This window comes from Petaurus breviceps, unplaced genomic scaffold (assembly GCF_028583685.1).
Source record: "Petaurus breviceps papuanus isolate PSGF00001 unplaced genomic scaffold, PetGlider_PUasm1.0 225, whole genome shotgun sequence".
Lineage (NCBI taxonomy): Eukaryota > Metazoa > Chordata > Mammalia > Diprotodontia > Petauridae > Petaurus > Petaurus breviceps.
Genome location: NW_027185889.1, coordinates 9063017 through 9086391, shown reverse-complemented (window position 1 = coordinate 9086391; position 23375 = coordinate 9063017). Strand labels below are relative to the sequence as shown.

Here is a 23375-nt window from a genome sequence, read left to right as displayed (position 1 = left end):
GCCAGTTAGAGCAGAATTATCTTAATAACAGTTACACTTAATACTTTAAACATTTCCCTATAAATGGATTATAATTATAGGAAACTCACCAAGAACAGTTGGGAATGGAAAAGTCCATTTACAATGTATTTTTTTTTTTTAAATTTTTGCTTTTTGGAGGGAGGAAGGTAGGGCAATTGGGGTTAAGTGACTTGCCCAAGGTCACAAGGCTAGTTTTGTGTTAAGTGTCTGAGGTCGGATTTGAACTCCGGTCCTCCTGACTCCAGGGCCAGTGTGCCACCTCGCTGCCCCTCCAATGTAATTTTAAGAAACCAATCTTATTATAAGCCAGGTAGTTACAAGCTTATAGAGCTATAACTAGGATAACCCAACTGGGGATCTGTCCTCCGATACTGACACCTGAAGGGAACGTGCTTCCTCACCCTAAGAAGACCTCAGCCCTCATGGGAGCACTAATTTCTGCAAACTGGATTACTCAATGGCCACCAGCACCTTACCGTCCACCCCCAACAGTCACTGGGAAAAAAAATTCTACTCACTCTTCCACAAACGTGAAAGCTCTTGTAATCCCCAATTTGAGTCAAATACTTCGTGCAGAGTGAGTGAGAGAAGCTTTTGCCAAATGAGCAGAGAAAGCATTTAAGCATTTATCTTGCATTTGCCAGGCTTCAAACTCAATGAAATCTCCCCGGGGTCTACGCCTTCCATCTAGAAACTTGGAACATATCTTTGATAAATTCTGTAGACATCTTTACTCCTCAACTAGGCACAGATCAATTTCTATAGCTGAAACAACTTTTGCATATCAAAATATCATAGCCCTATTTCTTTGTGATGATATAAAAGAGTTCTTATTCTGGTAGACCGGATTAGCCATTGGATCAGCAGTTCCATTTATATGGGTAGCTAGGTGGTGCAGAGCATAAAATGCTAGGCTTGGAAACAGGAAAACTCATCTTCATAAGTTTATATTGGCCTCAGATACTTATTAGTTGTGTGACCCTGGACAAATTACTTAACATTGTTTGCCTCAGTTTCTCATCTGTAAAATGAGTTGGAAAAGGAAATGGCAAACCACTCTGCTATCTCTGCCAAGAAAACCCCAAAAAGGAGTCATGAAGAATTAGACACACCTAAACAACAACACTAGTGTCTTTCCTCTGAGACTACCCCCATGACCCCATTTTTTTCCCATAGTTGCCTGCATGTTGTCTCCCCCATTAGACTGTGAGCTCCTTGAGAGCTGGGACTGCTTTCTTACCTTTCTTTGCATTTCCATTGCTCAGCACAACACCTGGTATGTAGTAGGTGCTTAATAAATGCCTGTTGACTAAAATAGGTTTGGGCTATGGATCTAAGGCTACTCAGTGGTAGACTGAATGTCTGTTGTTTGGAGACCAGTTCTGTTGGTCAGTTTTTTCAATGCTGGAACTTCCTTCAATCCCCACAAAACAGGTTCAGTAAATTTATCCACATGGCTAGTCAGCATGAGATGGGAAGCTGAAAGTTCTTCCCAATGGCCACACCATACTTTCTTACTGTCTGTAGTACAATATTTTGCTAAATGTGTGTGCTAATACTGTACTTCAGAGTAGTAATTGTTAATTGTGACGATCATATATTGGTTAAAATGGGTGCTTCTAAGGTGGGGGACTACAAGTATGGAATATTGCATATGCTATCAGACTCAGCAGATGTGTTGGTTAGTTGAGCTCAGCTGTTTTTTTTTTCCTTAAAAAAATTTGTTGGGGCAGCTAGGAGTCACAGGGAACAGAGCACCAGCCTTAGAGTAAGAAGGATCTGAGTTCAAATCCAGCCTCATACACTTAACACTTACTAGCCATGTGACCTTGGGCAAGTCACTTAACCCAAACTGCCCTGCCCTCTCCCCTCCAAACAAAAAAGCAAGAAAAAAAAATTTGTTACAAGGCATGTCTTTCTGGGAAGCACAGTGTACAAGGTTGTAATTAGAAATAAAAATGATATAAAACATATCAACAAAATTTTCTAAAAAAACAAATTTTAGAATGTGGGAAAAGTAATGAGGATTTTTCCAGACCAAAAAATAAATAAATAAATACATACATTTTTAATATGGCTTCTTTACTAGATACATGTTCCTTTGATATCTTATTTTAGTAAAAATATGAGATAACATATGTAAAGCACTTTGCAAACCACATAACTATTGTTGTTGAGTCATTTCAGTCCTATTCGACTCTTCATGAGTTCATTTTTGGGTTTTCTTGGCAAAGATACTAGAGTGGCTTGCCATTTCCTTCTCTAGCTCTTTTGACATATGGGGAAACTGAAGCACAAAGGGTTAAGTGACTTTCCTAGGGTCACACAGCTAATTAGTATCTGAGGCCAGATTTGAACTCAGAAAGATGAGTCTTCTTGACTCCAGGCCTGGTGCTCCAACCACTGCACCCCCTAGCTGCCCATTAAGGGATACTAGCATTTTTTTTTCTCATTTCAGTTGTATCCGATACTGGATATCAAGAAAGGCTTTGTTGCAGAAATTGGAATTTTAGCTTGGACTGAAGAAAACCAGGGAAGTCAGGAAGTGGAGAGACTTTCAGTCCAACAGCTTTTTAATTACATACTACCTCTCAGTGGTTATGAATTCGACTCTGTAATGGAGAAACTATAAAATGAGTAATACTTCATGGTTTTTCCCTTTTTCTCTTTTCTTAGAGACTTAACTGGAAGGTGGCAGAGTGAATGCTGAACCTGGGATCAGGAAGACCTGAGTTTGAATCTTGCCTCAGACACTCACTAGAACTTTGATTCCAGTCAAATCACTTAACCAATTCATTGGCTCAGTTTCCTCATCAATAAAATAGGGATTTTAATAGCGTCTACCTCTCAGGGCTGTTGAGGACCAAAATAAGATGAGATAATAGATATAAAGTACTTTATAAGTGTTTAGTTACTATGTAATTTATAAACCATATAACTTTATAAACCTTATAAACCATATAACTAGTAAAAGTAATATTAGTAGTAGCAGTAGTGGCAGCTAGGTGGCTTAGCGGACAGGGTGCTGGGCCTCAGTCAGGAAGACCTATATTCAAATACAGTCTCAGACCTTACTAGCTGTGTGACCCTGGGCAAGTCACTTTACCTCTCTTTGCCTTAATCCACTGGAGAAAGAAATGACAAACCACTCTAGTACCTTTGCCAAGAAAACTCCATGCCCAGTATTGGTATACTATGGTCCACGGGGTCTTGAAGACCAGAATAACACTGAACAACAACAAAAATAGCAGCAGTTCTTATTAGTAGTGGTGGTGATGATGGTGCCATTATCTGTAATTTCAGTCTAGAGAAATCACAATGCAGGTTACAAGTAGTATACAACCAGCTGGATAAGTCTTAAAAAGCGGAATAAATATTATTCCAACAAGCATTTATTAAACATCTACCATGTTGATCAGAGGTGGGATTTCAATTCAAGTCTTCCTGACTAAAAACCTGAAACTGTGTCCCTTAGACCAGACTGCTTCTATATTCATTTTCAAAATTTCTCTACAGGAATTAAGATAAATTTGTAGTATCTTCCATTATAGAAAATGTGTTGGGGGTAGGGGGAAGCCAGTCATGGACTAATTAATGCTTGCTGATTGGTTGAGTCTCTGAAAGGCCAAATGCCTAAACTAGCACTAGAAGAGCTGGGTTGGGGAGGAGGAAGTAGGATGATTTGTTTATCATTTCTAGGCCGTGGTAATCTGAGACATAGGAAGTGAATTTGTGTGCTATGGGAGGGGAGGTGGAGAGATTAGAGAATTAAGGAAGTAGGATGTTTATCAAGAGATAGGCTCCTTTTAGACTAGGAGGGGGAAGGTTTCATTCAAAGAGGCTCTAGAAAGAAGAGAAATGTCATTTCTCACTTCCTTTCCCTCCCAGCCCTGAAGCCTGTATTTAAACATTAGGTTTACCATGAGCCAGCAAATTACTTCTCCCTAACCTGGGTCCCTTCCATCATGAAGTTCATTTACTAGAACTCTCTCCATTGCTTTAGCAATGTACATTTTGTCTTGCCTCATGTGACTATATGTTATTAAAGGCAGCTAAGTAGCTCATTGGATGGAAAGATACTCCCTCCCCCCCCCAAGATGATCCCTGACCACGGAATCCTAGAGATAGCATCGGAAGGGGGCCTTAGAAGTTATCTAATACACATATTCACCCTCATTTTACAGATGAGGCAATTCCAAGGTCACACACAAGTAGCTGATTCAGGATTTGATCTCATGTCCCACAACTCCAAATTTAGCTGCACCATGCTTAGCTAAATTGGAATCAGGAGGACCAGAGTCCAAATCCAACCTTAGACGCTTATAGCTGTGTGATCTTAGGCAATTAACCTCTGTTTACCTTAATCCATTGGAGAAGGAAATGGCAAACCACTCCAGTATCTTTGCCAAGAAAATCACATGGACAGTACTGGTATTGTGGACAATATGATTTTAAGTTATTCAAAACACTAGAAACAAAGCAGGGACCCACTGATTGGGGTATGACTGAATAAATTACACTATGTGTAGAGCCAAGAAGAGTTTAAATCCTGTCCCTGATACTTATTAGCTTTGTACCTCAGATTTCTCAGAACTCACCCTAGTATGGAGGCCTTGGGATCTGGGGGAGTACTTAGTCAACTAAACTAGGAATGAGAGCCCCTATACAGTACATAAGGATCCCTGTTGCATATTGACTTAGAAAATCACAGATTAACATTATCTGTGTTGTATTGTGTAGTCTTATGTGTTTGTTTTTTAATCTTTCCCAGTTACATGTTAATAGGGTTTGGGGCAATGGGGAGTTTTGTGAATCCTGTGTTTGACATCTCTGGTCTAGGGGGTAGTACATTAGAATTGATGTCAGGAGAATGTGGAGCCAAATTCCTCTTTAGACAGTAGATCCGTGACCCTGAGAAATTCGTGTAAGCACTCTAAGTCTCATGTTCCTCATTTATAAAACAGGGGTACTATTGACCAGAAATCCTCTAAACCTTTCATCCCTAAATGGCCCCAGCCTGAATGGCCCCAGGCATCACTAAAAGTGCTAAATAGGCAAAGTGTGGATAGGTTTGGAACCCTTTCCCCCAATACCCTCCCCTAACAATGTCCCAGCATAATTTCTTCTTCCTGACACTGCACCCTAAGAACTCCTGTTGTCCAGTCATTTCAGTCTTGTCTGACTCTTCATGACCCCATTTAGGGTTTTCTTGGCAAAGACAGTGGAGTGGTTTGCCATTTCATTCTCCAGTTCACTTTACTGATGAGGAAAATGAGGCAAACAGGGTGAAGTGACTTGCCCAGGGTCACATAGCTAGTAAGTGTCTAATGTCACATTTGAATTCAGGTCTTCCTGACTCCAGGCACTACACTCTATCAACCTAGCTGCCCACAAAGGACCCTAAGCCCCTGCCATATGCCTGAAGCTTAGCTTACCTACACACATTTTCTACTTTCTCCATTAGAATGAGAGCTCACGATGAGAATAGTTCACTACTGGTATTGTAGGACCCCTTAGCAGTTAGCAGAACTTCAAAGTCCCCTTCAACAAAACCCCAAATGGGAGAATATTGAGGTAGGCTGTAAGAATGCTCTTTCTTGGTAGGCTTGGTAGAGGGCTAAGTATAAGAGGACCCAAGTAGGAGTATTCAACTCCTAGATGATTTAGCAATCCCCAGAAATTGGGTGACTATCCTTGCCTTCCCAAACACTGAACAAAACTTTTCATGATGTTGGAGAAAAAACACAATTTCTTGGTAGTCAACATCAAAACCAGATGGCTTTTAAGCCTGTGCCCTCTTTGTTAATTTCTCTATAAAACTGTAATCCTGGGGCTCCCAATGAGAACCACATTTATCCTGGTAAATTCTCCATTCTACTCACTTCAAAGTCACTATTTATTAAATGCCTACTATATGTGTAAATTTATCCAATAAAGACAGTCTAAACCTTTTATAACGCTGGGATTGGGCAACAGGATAAACCTGCCTTAGAGGCCAACCAAGTAACAAGTTTGTACTGCACAGTTTTGATGTTTCAGAGGCACCCTGAACTCTCTGTAGGATCTCCAAATTCAAACGAATTCAACTAACCCTCTAAGCCACTTCTTAATGTGGGATCCCTAAGCCTTAAATGGATGGATGTCAGGGGGCCTATGAACTTGGATTGAGAAAAAAAAACCACATTTTTATTTAAAATTAATTTATTTTCTTTGTAATCCTGTGCATTCTATTTTATGCATTTGAAAATATGATTTTGAGAAGGGATCCATGGATGTCACTAGATGACCAAAGGGGTTCACAACACCTTAGGGACACCCGACCAAAGCTTACCAAAGTATTCCTGGCCTAGCCCCATACATCTTATTTCCACCTTTTGGTATGAGAAAATGAGAGTTGCTGGAAGTTGTCCCTGCTGAGAGAAGTCATTATTTCTTTTATACGGGTGTTAGACTGTACACATACCTGCATAATACTATACTATACTAATATACTGCCATTTATATGGCAGTTTAATGTTTGCAAAGCACTTTACAAATATTATCTCATGTTTTATCTTGGCAGAGAGGTGTTCAGTTGCTTCATATCTGATTCTTCATGACTCCATTTGGTGTTTTCTTGGCAAAGATACTGGAGCGGTTTGCCATTTCCTTCTCCAGTTCATTTGACAGATGAGGAATCTGACGAAACAGGGGTAAGTGACTTGTCCAGGGTCACGCAGCTAGCCCCTGAGGTCATATTTAAACTCAGTTCTTCCTGACTCCAGGCCTGGTGCTCTATCCCCTGGGCCATGTACTACCTAGCAGAGACATAGGTACTATTATTATCCCTATTGTACAGATGAGAAAACTGAGGTCAAGAAAAGTTAAGTGACTTGCCCAGGGTCACAAGCTACTAAGTGTCTGAATCCAGATTTGAACTCCAGTCTTCCAGATCCAGCAGCCTATTTACTGCCCTTGACACCTGGTGAAAGAGGTAAAGTCGCTGAGGAAGCGCTGGCCGCATCATGGAGGCAAGCAGCCAGCTCCTAAGTGTGCTCCAAGAAATGAGGAGTCGGTCCTAAATACTTGTTAAGGGGCCGATGGGCTAAGCCATGGAGACCAGAGACCAAAACTCATGTAGCTCCTGTGCCTCTGGGAGCTTACATTTCATCCTGATAAACACCTGTGCCTGTATGAGCAGAGGAAAACACAGACAAGACAAAGGAGGATAACCTGGCGCAGTTGGGATTAATCAAGAGAGGCTTCATGTAGGAGGTGATGCTTCAGCTGAGCTTTGTAGGAAGCTCAGGGTTGGTTCTAAGAGAGCAGTGCCTTCCTGGCACAGGAGCAGCCTAAACACAGAGACACAGGCACACAGAATACTAGGGGGACAAGAAAGCCAATTTGGCTAGAGCGCAGAATGCATAAAGGAAAGTCATGCGCAATGACCCTGGAAGGGTCCATTAGAATCAGGTTGTGAAAGGCTACAAATGCCATCTAGAGAACCTTGGAGCAGGGGTTCCCAACTTGGCATCTTGATTTGTTCAATAGGTTGATAACTTTTTTTTTTAACATAATCAGTTTCCTCAGTAATCCTATGTATTTTATGTATCTAAAAACATGATTCTGAGAAGGGGTCCCACAGGCTTCACCAGACTGCCCAGTATACGGTAATAGGTAGCCACTGGAATCTACTGAAGAGAAGAGTGACATGGTCAGACCTATGCTTTAGGTAAATCTCTTTCTTATAAAACGGTTAAGCATTTCTCAGCACTGTTCCACACAGGCCTAGGTCCACAGTAGGACTAGAATCCCTAGAAGACAGGTTAAGTGAATGTTATCCTGAGTTATAGGGCAGGGAGCCACTATGGGAAGTATGATGGGAGAGTGGTAACCTGTTTTCTAACAAATCAGTGAGTGAACTTGGTTCAATTAGCACTGAGTGATGCAGGTATAGGCAGACAGTGTCACAGTAGACAGAACTTCAAGCCTGGAGCCAGGAAGGCTCATTTTCCTCAATTTTCAAATCCAGCCTCACTTACTAGCTGCATGACCATGAGCAAGTCACTCAATCTTGTTTACTTCAGTTTCCTCATCTGTAAAATGAGCTGGAGAAGGAAATGGCAAACTACTCTAATATCTTTGCCAAGAAAACCCCAAATGGAACAACTAAAAATGTCTGAACTGATGCAGGTATCTCCACGTAAAAACTAATCTCATAGGTTCTTCTTCCCTTCTTTATTTTCATAGAGAAGTGGGACAAGTGGAAGTCTAAGTATGAAAGTATCAAAAGAATGAGTTTCTGGGAGATAAGCTGCCTTGCTGTGTTAATTCATTTAGGCTCATTTATTATCTTGCTAGGAAAGAGATTACAGTCTATCTTCTCCCAACCACTCCCCCTTCCTATTGTCACTTACAAAAATTGGGAATGCTCCAAATCATTCTTCTAAAGAGAAACGCAAATCAAAACAACTTTAAGGTTTTCCCTCCTCCCCAGGAAACTGGCAGAGATAATGTTGGACAGAGTTAGCCAACACTGAGGGACTGTAGAAAATGGTCTGTGTTTGGAGGGGTTGCAAGAAGACAGGCATATTAATTTTCCATTCTGGAAAACAATTTGGATATGAGATAAATGTCACGGAACTACTGTCTGTTGGTCTTTGACCAACTGTGATACAAATCCATTCACCTCCCTAGGTCTCAATTTCTTCAACTGTAAATGGAGAAGGTTGTATTTGGTGGTCTCTAGGATTCCCTGTATCTCTAAATCTAAGGAGACTGACCAATGTACCTCCAAGACTGAAAATGGAGCCCAAAATATTCATAGCAATACTTTTTGTGGCAAAAAAGTGGTGTCCCTAGATTGAAGAAAGGTTGAACAAATTGTAATATATAGATATAATGGCATATGACTGAGCAACAAAAAAGGGGATAAACAGGAGGATTTTAGAGAAACAAGGGAAGACTCCTATGAACGGATACAGCCTGAAGCAAGAAAAACCAGTAGAACAGTATAGACTAGAATAAATAAATGAGAACAACATTAAAAGTAAGCCAACTCAAACACTGATTTAATTCTAATGACCAATACTCTTTCCGGAGAGGAGCTATCCCTCTCTTCTCTAGGAAGAAATTAGGGTGTGTGGCTACAGGCTCGGAATTTTGCATACACAGTCAATTGGTTTTGATTATTTCTCTTCGTTACAAAAGAGGGTTGTGATTTGCCCAAATCTTACAGGAAGTAAGTGACAGAGCCAGGATTTGAAACCAGGTCTTTTGACTTTCAAAGCCAGAAGGTCTCTCCTGTTCTTATTCCTCAAAATCTTTCTTACCCCTTCTAGTCCCTAAATTCCTCCATCTGCCTTTTCCACAGTGCCAGTAGAGCCCCTTCTTCCTGGCTCATTCCTTCCCTTCCCCCATTATTATCAAACCTTTCGTTCTCTAAATCTTCGCATTATACAGTACTTGTCTCATCCCCCCAGGCTCTAGGCAAAACCTGCCTTTTTCCTTGAGGATTTCATCTGCCTTCATCTACCCTTGGGTACTTAACTATTCCTTCTTACATCTTGAAGACCAAGTAATCGCCAGCCAAACCCTCATTCCATGCAGCCACTTTCAAACCTTTACTCTCTCCTCATCTTTTAATGATCTTCCCTCCTCTGTAATTCAGAGTTGGACAAGACTTCCTAGGCCATTCAGGGCCACACACATTCCATTTGATGGTTCAGTCCTCTTCTGATCTGTGCTATCATGGTGTGTGACCTGTGGGATAGTCTTCCACTATCATCAGTGACTTTAGTACTTGGTTTACAGAATTCCTCTCCACCCAATATATGTTGTCCACTGGTGACCTTGCCTCTTTACTCTTCAACCCCTACAATATCCTTGTTTGGTCCTACCTCTGGGCAGAACTGCTCCCCCTCCAAGGTTTTGAACTCTCACGGTCTTTTATCTCTAACCACAGTCTCTGTATGTGTATCTGTATCCCTTTTCTCTTCTCTCTGTCTCTGTCTCTCTCTGTCTGTCTGTCTCTGTCTGTCTGTCTCTCTCAGAAAGCAGTATGGTTCAACAGACAGCCTCTAAGGTTACTTCCATTTCTAAGACTAACCTTGAACTCAATGCCTCCCTACTCTCTCAGTCCATCAACTCATGAATTGATTTTACTTCCTTTCTGTGAGGGTCATTCATTTTATTCATTCAAATTTTATTAACTGCCTTTATTAGAGGTAGTTCGGTGGTACAGTGGCTAAATTAGGCAGAGTCAGGAAGACCTGAATCCAAATCCAACCTCAGAAACTTACTAGTTGTATGATCCCAGAGCAAGCCATTTAATCTCTAATTGCCTCAGTTTCTCATCTATAAAATGGAGATAATAATAGGATTTACCTTCCAGGACTGTTGTGAAGGAAAAAATGAGATATTTGTAAAGAACTTTTAAAATCTTAAAGTGCTATATATGAGTACAGCACTATATATTATATATACTCTATATGAATATAGAACACATATACACAAATACATATACACTATGTATAAATACTAGGTATCATTAGTTGTACATGTGTCATCTACCCCTTTAGACTTTCTAGTCTATAGGCTTTCAGGACCTGCTGGAAGACCAAGGACTATTTTTTGCCTTGCTCTTGGGTTTTGTTTTATTCTTTTCCCCTGTTCTTGGTGCTTAGTGTAGCACCTTGCACATCAATCAATAAACATTTGTTAAGCACTTACTATGTACCAGCCATTGCGCTAAGCACTGGGATACAAAAAGAGGCAAAAAAAAAAAAAAACCAGCCACTGTCTTCAGAGAGCATATATTCTAATGGGGGAAACAACATGCAAACAAATACATACAAAGCAAGCTATGCACAGGATGAATGGGAAATAACAATTCTAGAAGGCCGGGAATTAAGAGGGGTTGGGGAAGGTTTCCTTTGGATGGTGGGATTTTAGATGAGAGGTCAGTAGTCAGAGCAGAGGAGGGAGATCATTCCAGGTCATGTGGGACAGCCAGAGACAACGCCAGGAGCCAAGAGATGGGGTGTTTTGTTCATGGTTGGCGCATTGGTTGTTCATTGATTAAGCTGTATCTGACTCCTTGTGTTTCCTTTTGGGGTTTCCTTGGAAAAGATACTTGGATGGTTTGCCATTTCTTTCTCGTGTGGATTAGGCAACCAGAGGTTAAGTGACTTGCCAAGGGTCTCACAGCTAGTCAGAGTCTGAGGCTGGCTTTGAACTCATCTTCCTGACTCCAAGGCCCAATACTCTATTTCCACGGAGCTTCTCAATAAATACCACTTATTGTTATGTACCAAGCACAGTTCCAAGTGTTGGTATAATGCAAACAACACTGGTCTGAGTCAGATTGGTTCAAATTCTGACTGGACATTCACTAGCTGTGTGACTCTAGGCAAGGGCTTTAACCTCCCTGAACCTGCTTCCTCTTTCACAAAATAGGACTAATCTTTGTTCTAAATCCCCATCCCTTACAGGGTTGATGAAGATCAAGTAAAATAATGTATAGTAAGGGTTGTGTATCATAAAATAGGGGGGAAAGCCCTGGGCTCAGACTGCAAGTATTGCATAGATTAAAGTGCAACATAATTGCTAGTTCTCATCATTAAAACTCCTGGATAAAGAATCCCCTGTAGCCATGCAGGTCTTTACAATCTTAGGGAGTTGCCAGGGGATACTGAGATTGAGTGACTTCCCCAGGGTGACTTGACCCATGTGTAATTGAGGGGAGACTGGAACCAAAGTTTTATTGACTATGCCATACTCCTCCTCCTCTTCAAGTTGGCAATGATTCCGGTCTTGAGTCCATGGTTATGGGTTTTAGAAATGTACTCTTTTTCATAGCTGCCTTCCTCATTCAATGGTTCTTCCACAGTTTTCAACCCAATAAGCCTCAACCCTTGGTAACCTCTCCCATCTGCCTTCTCTGAATCCTACTTGGGAGTTGCTGAGGTATGGTGGAGGAAGTCACAAAGCCACAGATTCGGAGCAGAAGTGGGGTGTGGGGTAGGGAGAGGGTGTTGCAAAATCAGTAAAAATAGAAGAGGGGAAAACTAGAGCCTTGTGTTGAGGAGAGTCTTAGAGAGGAGGATGGAAGAGGAAAAGTGGGGTAGATAACATGGGAAACTTTTGATCATTCTCTAACTCATTCATACACTCAACAAATCTTTATAATAATAAAAATAATAGCTAGCATTTAAGTAGTTAGGCATCACAATAATCCTGGAACATAAGTGCTATTTTTAAACTCATTTTACAGATGAAGAAGCTGAGGGTAAGCAGTTAAGTGACTTGCCTTGGTTTCACTGTCAGTGTCTACGGCTAGCAAGTGTCATAATACTAGCTAACATTTATATAGTGTTTACTGTGTTCTAATCGGCTTTATAATTATTATCTCATTTGAGAGTACAACTACCCCCAGGAGGCAGGTGCTATCATTATCCTCATTTGTTCAGTTGTTTCAATTGTGTCTGACTCTTCGTGACCCTGTTTAGGGTTTTCTTACTAAAGATACTGGAGGGGTTTGCCATTTCCTTCTCCAGCTCATTTGACAGATAAGGAAACTGAGGCAGAGTAAAGTGACTTGCCCAGGATCACACAACTAGTGTTGTGTGTCTGAGGCCAGATTTTATCTCAGGAAGAGAAGTCTTCCTAACTCCAGGCCTGATACTCTATCCACTGCACCACCTAGCCCAATGTCTGTCCACATACACACATAAATACAGGCTGTTTCCCTTTTTAGAAAGGCTGGGGGCAGGGGCTGTCATTTTTTGTCTTTGTATGCCCTAGGTTTAGCACTGACTGGCTCATTGTGGATGCTTAATAAATGCTTAATTGTCCGGAGGAGTATGGGTTGGAACTTAGGTGGTCCTGGTCCCTCCCTTTCCCCTAGATACAGCACTCTAACCACTGAACCACCTAGCTGCCTCTATTCTAAGACATGTTACACAGTTCAATTTTGTTTATACCTTGTCTACATATAAGTCATAGGGTTATTGTGAATGAAGTTTGTAAGCCTTAACACATATAGAAATGACTCATTTTTATTATTTGACCAGAGCTATAGTATGGGAGGGAAGAAATGTGACATGGGGACGATCAAGCCTTAAATCGATCTGGAAACGGGAGTTATTATCTGGTCAAAGGTGGAGGATGCAATGGGCAATGTTCTGAGATAACAGGTTGGAGTCTGATTATGGAGGGCTGAATGAAAACATGAATAGACTAATTTTTTTGGTGGTTGTGTTGGTTTTTTTTTAATGGTGCATGTCTAATTAAATGTAAATATAGACCTCCTTCCATCTCTGGACAGGTATTGTTAATGGGTGAGTAAATACCAAACCTCCTTCCTCTATCGAATTAAAGATTCTATTGTGTAGTTATGAATCACAAGCTGTTGGCGAATTAAGAGACCTTAAGAGATTAAGAGACAAACGTTTCATTTCACAGGCGAAGAAAGTGAGGTCCAAGGGTCAAACAGCATTGCCCAGGGTCACAGCATAATGGTTGAGCTGGTTCATATATAGGCAGGAGTATTTGGAAGATGATTTTAGCGGAATGTACTGCTGTTTGCTTTTTTTCCAGGCTACCCAAAAAAGGAATAATTCAAAACAGTTGCGACTACCACCTAGGTGTACGTGTTCCTTTTTAGGGGCAGCCTGCCTAAATGAAAAAATCAAAAATGGCATTGGGGGGACCTCAGCGACTTCCTCTCCCCCCCCCCCAACCTGCAATAAGCAAACGGAGGAATAAGAGGACTGTTACTGGAAATAAGGGACCCAGGTTGTTTACCCAGGCGGTCAAGCAAGTGCACCAGCCATGAGCGAAATCAAGTGCCAAAGCAGCCCCCCAATCCCCGTCCCCACCAGACTGACTGGATCACCACTCATGAGGAACAGCAAAAATAATCCAGGTTTTGAAAAACAGTAAATTACGATACTTCCTTCCTCCCCTCCCATCTAGCTTAAAACCTCTTCTTCCTCCTCATTGGACATGGAAGGAACTAAGTTCGCAGTCCGGCTCTATCATTTGCTGCCCAAGGTTATCAAGTCAAGCATTTACTAGACGCCTACCATATACCAGGGCAACTGGGGTACAAAAAGAATGCAACAATACCTATACTGAAGGAATTTATAAATTAATCTCTCTAGGTCTCAGTTTCATCATCTGTAAAATGAAGAGCTGGGTTAGGTGACCTCTAAATTCTTCCAGCTTTAAAATCGAAGATTTACTGAATTCCCTCAAGACTCAGTAGCTCAAATTACACTTTCTGCAGTAAACCTGTCCCGGTCCTTCGACTATTAAGCGCCACAGAGAAGGTGCTTAATAAATGCCGGATGGCTTTACTATTCTTTTCCCCTATCAATAACACTCCGGTTTGCAGGGGGTGCGATTATTTTTCGAAAGGGAGAATTAGGAGGCCCCAAGCCTTCGGAACTGAGCCTCGAAACCCTCCGGCCCCTTGCCGAGCCAGCACAGCACACAGGTGGCGCTCTCAGAAATGAGGCGGACCCCAGCTACTTTTAAAGGAACAAGCGCTGATCCCCTGGAATGCACCTCAGGGGGAGGAAGGAGTGAGGTAGGGGCACTCCGTCCCCATTTCTCCTCCCAACCAGACGGCTTTGCTCCCTTCCCCCAATCTCTGCCAAGCCCCAGGGTACAGGATTATTGGAAGTGGGGGGCAGGGGAAAGGTAGCTCACTTTAGTTACCTGCTCCATATGCAACCCAAAGAAGGCATTTCTAGGGGGTCCTTTCCTCCTTCAGACCTGGCAAAAAAAAAAAAAAATCAGCCTGTCCAGCTATAGGACACGCCCTCACCCGGTAGCCCTCGACCCTTCCCTACCCCCAGCAGGAGAAGAATATCCCGCCCTTTGCTCCAAGCACCTGTCTACTCAGTTACGTAACATTCAGTCCCCTCTGCGGGAGGAGGCAGAGGGAAAGTTCTGCGCAGGCGTGGGGGATCCTAGCGCCCGAAGGAGAAGGGAAAGAGAAAGGGCCGCGGGGGGCGGGCTGTGAAAGCCGGGTGGGCGGAGGAGAGGCTTTCCTACAGTCACGACTCCCTCCAGCTACAGTAGCCAATGGCTACTCCGCTTCTCTGAGCCCCCACTCCCTACACTCTGCTGATTAAAATTGTAGCAGGTTTCTCACTCCCCTCCAAGAGAAAATCCGCAATCCCTGCTAAAGAATTTCCCTTTTGGTTTATTTCTCCTCGGGCTGGAGGGGGTGGGGGTCGAGATTGCATGTTCTGTAGCAAGATATGCTCGGGCCAGGGCGTTTAAGGGGCCGCAACCCAGACAGCCCCCTGTCAACTCGTCTGCACCTTTGTTAGAAGCCTTGCTCCCGCTCCAGTGATTTTCAGTATAGAAATGATTAACGAGAGTGACCCTGGGTAGCGATCGGGGGTGGAGACTGCAGGGGGGTGGGATGGTGGTGGAAAGGGGGTGGGGGTGGGGGGAAACGAATGACTTAAGTTCCTCTTAACAATGGGCAGTAAACCTTAATGCCACCAGCACGGGGTGGGGTGGATGGAGAGAGAAGCATCGAACTTAAAAAAAAACAAAACCACACGTTCCATCAGAAAAAAGGGCTTTGAGTTTGCTTTTATAAAGGGTGGAGGGGACGTCTTCCAGAGAGCCCCGCTTATATATTCTCTTTGGATTTTGAATATTAGCTTTAAAACGAAGTTGATTTTCTGCCCCAGCGTTTGCTTGCTTCAACAACAACATAATCCTGTTTCAACAAAATCTCCTTTTGTTTCCGGAGACCTTGGTTGCAGTATTCGACACTACTATTCCGAGCAGCGCCAGTCCAAACAAAGCGCCAACTAAATGAACACCAGAGCTTTGCTCTCAAACATCAAATGCCGCACACACATCCCCTCCTCCCTCTCCCCCTTCCTCTTCAATGGGGGAAACGGTCTTAAAAAGGAACCTCCGGTGCAAATGAGTTTGAGGAAAAAAAAGAAGTCAGAGCAATTTTTTTAAAGGTGGCTGGGGTGCTTTGGGGTCTGATAATTGAACTGTTTGTGTGCAGAAGTTCTGATGCTAAGTGTGAACTTTAGGAGAAGAAAACGAGACACAGAAATGCCCTGGTTTAGGTACTCTGCACCTCCTCCTCCCTCTCCCTCCTCCTCCTTCTCTTCCTCCTCCTCCTCTTTCTCCTTCCTCCCGCTGAGCCGCAGAGGCTTCTTGTTTGCTCTCGGCTTTATCCGGAACGGAAATTCCTTTCCGTTTTTGTGAATGACAAACTCATTAACAATTCATCAACACAACCATTCCAGCCGGCCCGTCCCCACGGCAACAGCCCCTTCCGCGGGCGCTCATTGGCTGGCAGAGAGAATGTATCCATTGAGACGTTCCATGTTTGTATCCATTGAGGAGCTGCCTCGCGCAGGGGGTGTGCGAGCCCTAGTCAAAGGGACATTGCTCAAATAAAGGACTGAATCGTATTATGAGAAGACTACCGGGTTGACTGTGGTATGTACCCAGAAGAGATTAAGAGCAAATGGACTTTTTTGCGGTAGCCCCGGAGCCGGATCGCAGGGCCCCAAACTAATTGGATTTCATTCACTCAGGGAGAAAAGAAATCGGTCTGTACTGGGGTGATTACGGCGCTTCATTCAGAGTTCCATTGACCGGGAGACCTAGACTGAACGACGGTCCGAGGTGTTGCAAGCCTATGCTTCTGAAAACCCAAGGGTTTACTTTCCCTTTCCTCCCAAATCTCTCAACTCTGGACTTAGAGGTTGCCGGTCTGTTTCATTATCCAAATTTCATTTTCCGGTGCTATTAGGGGTTGCTGCTTTGGGGGCGAGCCCCGGATAGGGGAGCCGCCTTCTAGCATATGCCTGCAGCGGGAAGCATCTGTTAGGCACCTCTCCCTGGCCCTCCGCTTATCCTCATGATAGATACGTTCAGACCCGTGTCTTTCGTGTCGGAAATGGCGATTAGTAAGACGGTGGCGTGGTTAAACGAGCAGCTCGATCTGGGCAGCGACCGGCTGCTGCTGCTGGACTGCCGGCCGCAGGAGTTGTACGAGTCGTCCCATATCGAGTCGGCCATCAACGTGGCCATTCCCGGCATCATGCTGAGGCGTCTGCAGAAAGGCAACCTGCCGGTGCGTTCGCTCTTCTCCCGAGGAGAAGACCGCGACCGCTTCACGCGGCGCTGCGGGACGGACACAGTGGTCCTGTACGATGAGAACAGCAGCGAATGGAACGAGAACACGGGGGGAGAGTCTGTGCTGGGGCTTCTGCTCACGAGGCTCAAGGACGAAGGCTGCAGGGCATTTTACTTGGAAGGTAAGGACTGGTTGGACCGCTTTTCCCAGTTTTTGCAACCCTGGGGATAGGGAGATGGGGGAGGAAGTTAGGATCTAGAGAAATGTTGCGGGTGGAGGGTCAACGCCCCGGGGGGAAGAAGGGGACGACCGGAAAGACTCCTGGGTTGCAGTTTTTACCTTATACCATTGCCCTAGTTCTCAAGGTGGGAGAGGGGTGACACGTGCGGTATACACCGGGTGTAGTTGTGCAACACCGATCCCGGGTGGCAGGGCCTGGGACCAAGGAGGCGCTGATGCTTCCGGTGTCCGGATTGCACATTTATGGGGGGGGGGGGAGGCTTTTCTTAGCGTCAGATGTTTTTAATTTCCCGCAGCACTCCTCTCCTGCTTTAAAAACTGCAGTTAGGGAGCAAAGCACCTTCGGGGGTGGCGGATGGGAACCAAATTGCACCCAGATTGGTTTTTATTTTTCCTCCTTGAAACTGGAAAGTTGTTAGGTTGGGTGCATATTCTGAGTGTTGGGTTGTAGAAGCCGAGAGTTGGTGGCATCGATTATATAAAAAATTACTTGTTATGATTTTGTGCCTGTGTATAATTGCTTATTTGGTTCTATCAGTATCCGGAGCTCGCCTTTAACACATAACACCCCGCGAAAACTACTACTGAATCATCTCAGGTTACATTATTTCTTTCCTTTTCTTGGCAGGTGGGTTCAGTAAGTTCCAAGCCGAGTTCGCTCTGCATTGTGAGACCAATTTAGACGGCTCCGGTAGCAGCAGCAGCTCGCCTCCCCTGCCAGTCCTAGGACTGGGAGGTCTCCGGATCAGCTCGGATTCCTCTTCGGATATTGAATCTGACATTGACCGAGACCCCAACAGTGCCACTGACTCGGATGGCAGCCCTTTGTCCAACAGTCAGCCTTCCTTCCCCGTGGAGATTCTTCCCTTTCTCTACCTGGGGTGTGCTAAGGATTCCACCAACCTGGACGTTTTAGAAGAGTTTGGCATCAAATACATCTTGAATGTAACCCCTAACCTGCCTAATCTCTTCGAGAATGCGGGAGAGTTTAAGTATAAACAGATTCCAATCTCAGATCACTGGAGCCAAAACTTGTCTCAGTTTTTCCCGGAGGCCATTTCTTTTATAGGTGAGACTAATTAGCAATAAGTTCAAATAACTTTTAAATGCTAAAACAATTACCAGCTTTTCTCTGGAGTTAATCTTTAATCTTTGTCACTGATGCTAATTTGTTGGAAATACCTGTCTCAAAATGGTTTGTAGGGCAGTGTAGGGTATTCGCCCCTTCCCTCTTAAAACTAGTTTAGGCCGAAAAGGAAAAAAAAATGTGCCTTTTTAAGAACGGCCTCAGACTGCTTATGAGTGTCAGTTAGCAAGCATTTATTAAGCGCTTACTGTGTTGCCAGGCACTGAAAGCAGACCATGTGAACGATTGGACCTATTGATAATCAGACCACAGAATTTTTCCCTCCCACACACAGTGATTCCCAGTTGAAGCAAAGGATAGAAAGCTCTGGAGGCAGGAATTCTCACGTCTTGCTGCAGGCTTTTTTTTTTTTTAAAGACCTGGAAGTTATTTTAGGACAGCCTGTTAATTGTTGGAAAGCTGTGTGAATGCTAAATGTTGTAATCTAGTTGAATGATACTGTGATACCGGTTATAGTGAAGAGAGTATAGGTAATCTGAGCGCTGCAGGAAGAAATGTGGGCTGGAAGCCACCGAGAAACTAATCCCCAGCCATTGTAATGCATTTCCTATTACAAAGGAACTCATTTTCAAGCAGTGTTGACATCCTGTTCCTCCTAATGGGCTGTCCCCAGTGACTTCCCTCTTTCTTTTAAAATGCCTGAATACCTCCATTGTTAGTTCCACAACAGTTGGAGAATAATTTAATAGACCTTTGCAGTCTGCTTGTCTGTATAAAAGGCTTTCACGGTCATATTGCACTGTTTCTGGTATTCACATGCTGAGGCAAAGAATGTACACATTAAGGGAGTTTTTTGTTGGCAGAAACTTCATACAATAGCTCTCTTTTTAGCAAACATCTAAAATATGTAATTGTGCTCCAGCAGAGACAGTTTATCTCAATGATATAGCTTCTCTTGTCTGCATGGCTGGCCAGCCACAGACAATTAATTATTGATGAATTAAAAAATATAGTTCTCTGTTTAGGCTGATTCCAGTTTTCTGATCACTGTGTCTTTTTCTCTCTAATATGTGTTCCCAGATGAAGCCCGAGGAAAAAATTGTGGAGTCTTGGTGCATTGCTTAGCTGGAATCAGCCGCTCAGTCACAGTGACTGTGGCTTACCTCATGCAGAAGCTTAACCTGTCCATGAATGATGCCTATGACATTGTCAAGATGAAGAAGTCCAATATCTCCCCAAATTTCAACTTCATGGGCCAACTACTGGACTTTGAGAGGACTCTGGGACTGAGCAGCCCCTGTGACAATCGGGTACCAGCCCAACAGCTTTATTTCACCACTCCATCCAACCAGAATGTGTTTCAGGTGGATTCTCTGCAGTCCACGTGAAACCTGGCCCTGTGTTCCTCCTCGATGGGGAGAGGTCCTAGTCATCTAGGGCAGGCTTTTCTTTGTTTGTGGCCCATGGTGTCAAAATGATAAAAAAAAAAAGCTGTCGGGGTTGTTAGACAAGGTTACCATGTTTGGAATTGGTTATTGCAAAAAGGGAGAAAAGTGTTATATTCTCTACAGAGGAACATGAGATAATCTGTACATAGCTCCTGGCAGGGTTCTGGGCCCATGTATGTACCAGCCTACCTATGCGGAGGCAGGAGAATTGAGACTTGAGGACTTCCAAGTGCATAGAGTAGGACTAAAGGGTAGGAACCTATATTCTTTAAGGATTGGCTGGATGTTTTCCTTTTTTGCATTTGGAATTATACTACATAATTGTCTTCAGTGAAGACTGGTTCATTTTTGAATTAGAGGAGCCAAAGAGAGGTGTCAGCTCTGAATCTGGAGTTACCTACCTGTTTGCAAAGAACTCTGATGTTTGATTGTTGTAAATATTTCACTTTTAAATCAAGTTGATGATGGTTGTTCCTGTGAGGTTTTTTTTTTCCTCCCCTTTGATTAGCTTAAAAGAAATCCTCCAAAGGGAGGGAAGAATCAAGGTGTCACTCCATTACAAAGTCATTTAGCTTTTTTTTTTTTTTAATTTCTAATCCAAAGGGTACATTTTGCAGCATGCTTAAAAAAGTTATTTCAGCTCTGGCAAACTCCTCCTGGGTTGAAATTCAAAGACAGAATGTTGCCCCTCACATTTTGTGAGTGTGATGCAATCCTTTATCTTCTGATATATATCTTTTCCTTGTGCTTTTTCCCTCTGTTGATGTAGTTTGACTATGCCTTACCTTTTGTAAATATATTGGCCTGTGTTCTCATGGAGGGGTTTTTCTTTTAAAGACACACAAGGAAAATCTGTGTTCACTTTTTTTTTTTTAACTTTCAGCTGTATTCAACAGTGCATACCTCTGTACAAAATTCAGGGAGAGTCACCTCAAAATGCAATATTTTGCTTTGTTTTCTTTTTTTGTAAAAAAATAAAAATAAAAAACTGGAAGTGTGTGTGAGCATGGGTACCCCTGTGTTTGAGAGGTGAGTGGCACAGTTTGCCAAGAAGGGAGAGTTACTTTGCTCGATCATGTTCGTGTTGTAAAATTTTAAGCTGGAATTTTATGAGAATGTTATCTTAAGTTATTAATAAATAACTATTTTGGTTATTGAAAATCTGATTAATTTTTTCTCCCCTTCTCCCACCAAGTTCTCTATCATGTAAGAGGGTGATACATTTTAGGGGGTCAGCATTTCTTAAAGGTTGTAAGCACCATAGGAAAGGCAGTAGAGTTAAGCTTTCAAAGTTACTTTACTTTCCAACAGCTGATTGTAGAGAGAGATGATCAGCTAACTTATGCACTACTGTAAAGCTCTCAAACATATGGAAACTGAATGGAAACAAGGTTTTGACCAGTATTAAAATGGTCCTAAGCCTCAATTTCTTTATAAAATGGGGGTGATATCTATAGCACTCTACTTTCAAAGGGTAAGGTATAGCTTCAGTGATATTTACAGCTAAATACCATAATGGTTGGCATTTGTATGGTCCTTTAAAGTTTGCAAATTGCTTTGCAAATGTTATTTCTTTTTTGGTCTTCACAACAATAATAACAGGGAAATAACAAACATTTATATAGCACCATATATATATATATATATATATGTATATGTATATGCCAGACTGTGTTAAGCACCTTAAAAATACTAGATCTGATCCTCACAACCTTGAGAGATGGTACTACTGTTGTCCCCATTTTACAGTTAAGGAAACTGAAGCAGAGGTCTAGTTTCTTCTTTGGTGTCACCCAGCTATTGCCTGAGGCAGGTTCAGAACAGATCCTCTATCTACTTTGCCTTAGCTGCCATTATATGATAATAGTTGCTCATTTGTTGTTCAACTTTTATAGGGAGTCTGGCTCTTCATGATCCCATTTGGTGTTTTCTTGGCAGAAATACTAAGTGGTTTCCCTTCCCTTCCTTTACAGATGAGGAAACTGAGGCAAGCAGGATGAAGGAACTTGCCCAGGGTCACACAACTAGTGTCTGATACTGGATTTGAACTCAGGAAGAGGAATCTTCCTGATTCCAGGCCTAGCATTCTATCCACTGGCCACCTGGCTGCCCCAGTAGCTCATTTTTACATAGCATTAAAGGTTTACAAAGCTCTATCTCATTGGAAATCATAGATCTTTATCTCTAGATACCCCACCCTCACCCCCAGCTGGAAAGAACTTGTGCTCACTTAGTCCACCCCCAACCTCCGTTCCATTTTACAAATGAAAGGGAGGCTAAGGAAAGTGGTGGGATTTAAACCCAGATGTCCAGCATCCAGAGTCTATGCCACCTGCTTCTGAAGAGAAGTCGAAATTACACTTCTCTCCATTTCATGGGACTGTATACTGGGTATAGAAAGACTCAGGCCTTCACCCCAGTGTCCTGCAGAAAAAAAATGAATAATAATGGCAATAATTGCCCTTAACACACCTTGCCAAAATATCAAGGATTGTATAATAGTGAATAGCAGTAAGGAGAGGTGCCAAAAATGATAGCCTGGGACTTCCTCTGTTTATTCACAGAACAGGACAAACACAGTGCCAGCTTCCCCTTCTCCTCCTGCCAGCATCCTCTGTGAGGAAGAATGGAGAGTTACACTGGGGAGAGGTCAAGGCTGCCTAGACCCTTTGCAGCCTGGGGCTGCTGCATTCAGAGATTGCTTCTGCTGGTCAGTCCAGTGGGCCTTGTGTTTGAGCTTGGCCAGAAGGCAGCCCTGAAACCCCTGCAGCGAGGCTTTGAACTGATTCCTTCAAGTTCAAGGCCCTGTATCCGGTGACTTTTCCCAAGAGTCTACCCTTTCCTTTGCTTCTCTAGGAGGGTTTATTTTGCTATTTCTCTATGAAGAGAAGCCTCCTGACAGCACAAAGGACAGATGAATTCTATTACCTGGCAAAAACCAACTGATCTTCCTTTGCACAGATTTCCTTGTCCCTGGGAACAGGAATTGAACTACCCAGTGGAAAGAAGGGCCAATCTCAATATTCTCTCCCTCTCTACCCCCACCCCTCAACCCAGGACAAAACTTCAAAAGGAGAGGTGTGATGTGTCATAGAGCTGAGCTACTCCTAACTTTTTAGGCATGTGGCACAGCCTCTTCCTCTTAAAAACTTGGGCCTTTCATCCTAGTGAATTTGAACTCAGTGGACCTAGCTTCAAATCCTGAATATCACCCTGTGCCCTTTAGATGACTTATATCATCTATATCAAGAGATGAAAAGGTTAGACCTACCTTAGAGGCCAGCCCTCCTCATTTTATAGATGTGGATCTGAGGTTCAAGTGGAATTTGAAACCAGGTCCTCTAACTCCAGAATGCTTTTCACTTTACCCAGATGCCTCCTGTAATGTAAGATTTGCCCAGATTTGTCTCTAAGAGCTCAGAAACCTATGATTCTATAATCCCAGTGTCATATGTAATGTCAGGAT

The 23375-nt window shown here is 43.0% G+C and overlaps 1 protein-coding gene and 1 long non-coding RNA gene across 2 annotated transcripts in view; one reads left to right on the top strand and one right to left on the bottom strand.

The window, feature by feature from the left end:
• The window catches only part of LOC138166617 (uncharacterized), a 36758-nt gene extending 21381 nt beyond the window's left edge, over positions 1–15377 (bottom strand). The window contains exons 1-2 of the long non-coding RNA XR_011169648.1: positions 15336–15377; positions 14725–14781 (exon numbers count right to left, since the gene is read on the bottom strand). This is a non-coding gene — a long non-coding RNA (uncharacterized lncRNA). The remainder of the gene's footprint in view (positions 1–14724; positions 14782–15335) is intronic.
• A 905-nt stretch (positions 15378–16282) lies between these two features.
• DUSP6 (dual specificity phosphatase 6) lies at positions 16283–21070 on the top strand. Its single transcript, XM_069095128.1, has 3 exons — positions 16283–17315; positions 18003–18443; positions 19542–21070. Exons 1-3 carry the CDS (start codon positions 16916–16918, stop codon positions 19847–19849), a joined length of 1149 nt encoding a protein of 382 aa, XP_068951229.1. The 5' UTR covers positions 16283–16915; the 3' UTR covers positions 19850–21070.
• Positions 21071–23375: the final 2305 nt, after the last annotated feature.

What these genes read in the sequence shown, in the direction of transcription:
- DUSP6 (XM_069095128.1), top strand. Translation starts at nt 16,916, where the DNA reads ATGATAGATACGTTCAGACCCGTGTCTTTCGTGTCGGAAATGGCGATT. An exon ending in CAGGGCATTTTACTTGGAAG is followed by an intron (nt 17,316 to 18,002) that starts GTAAGGACTGGT and finishes TTTTCTTGGCAG; the next exon opens with GTGGGTTCAGTAAGTTCCAA. An exon ending in GGAGGCCATTTCTTTTATAG is followed by an intron (nt 18,444 to 19,541) that starts GTGAGACTAATT and finishes ATGTGTTCCCAG; the next exon opens with ATGAAGCCCGAGGAAAAAAT.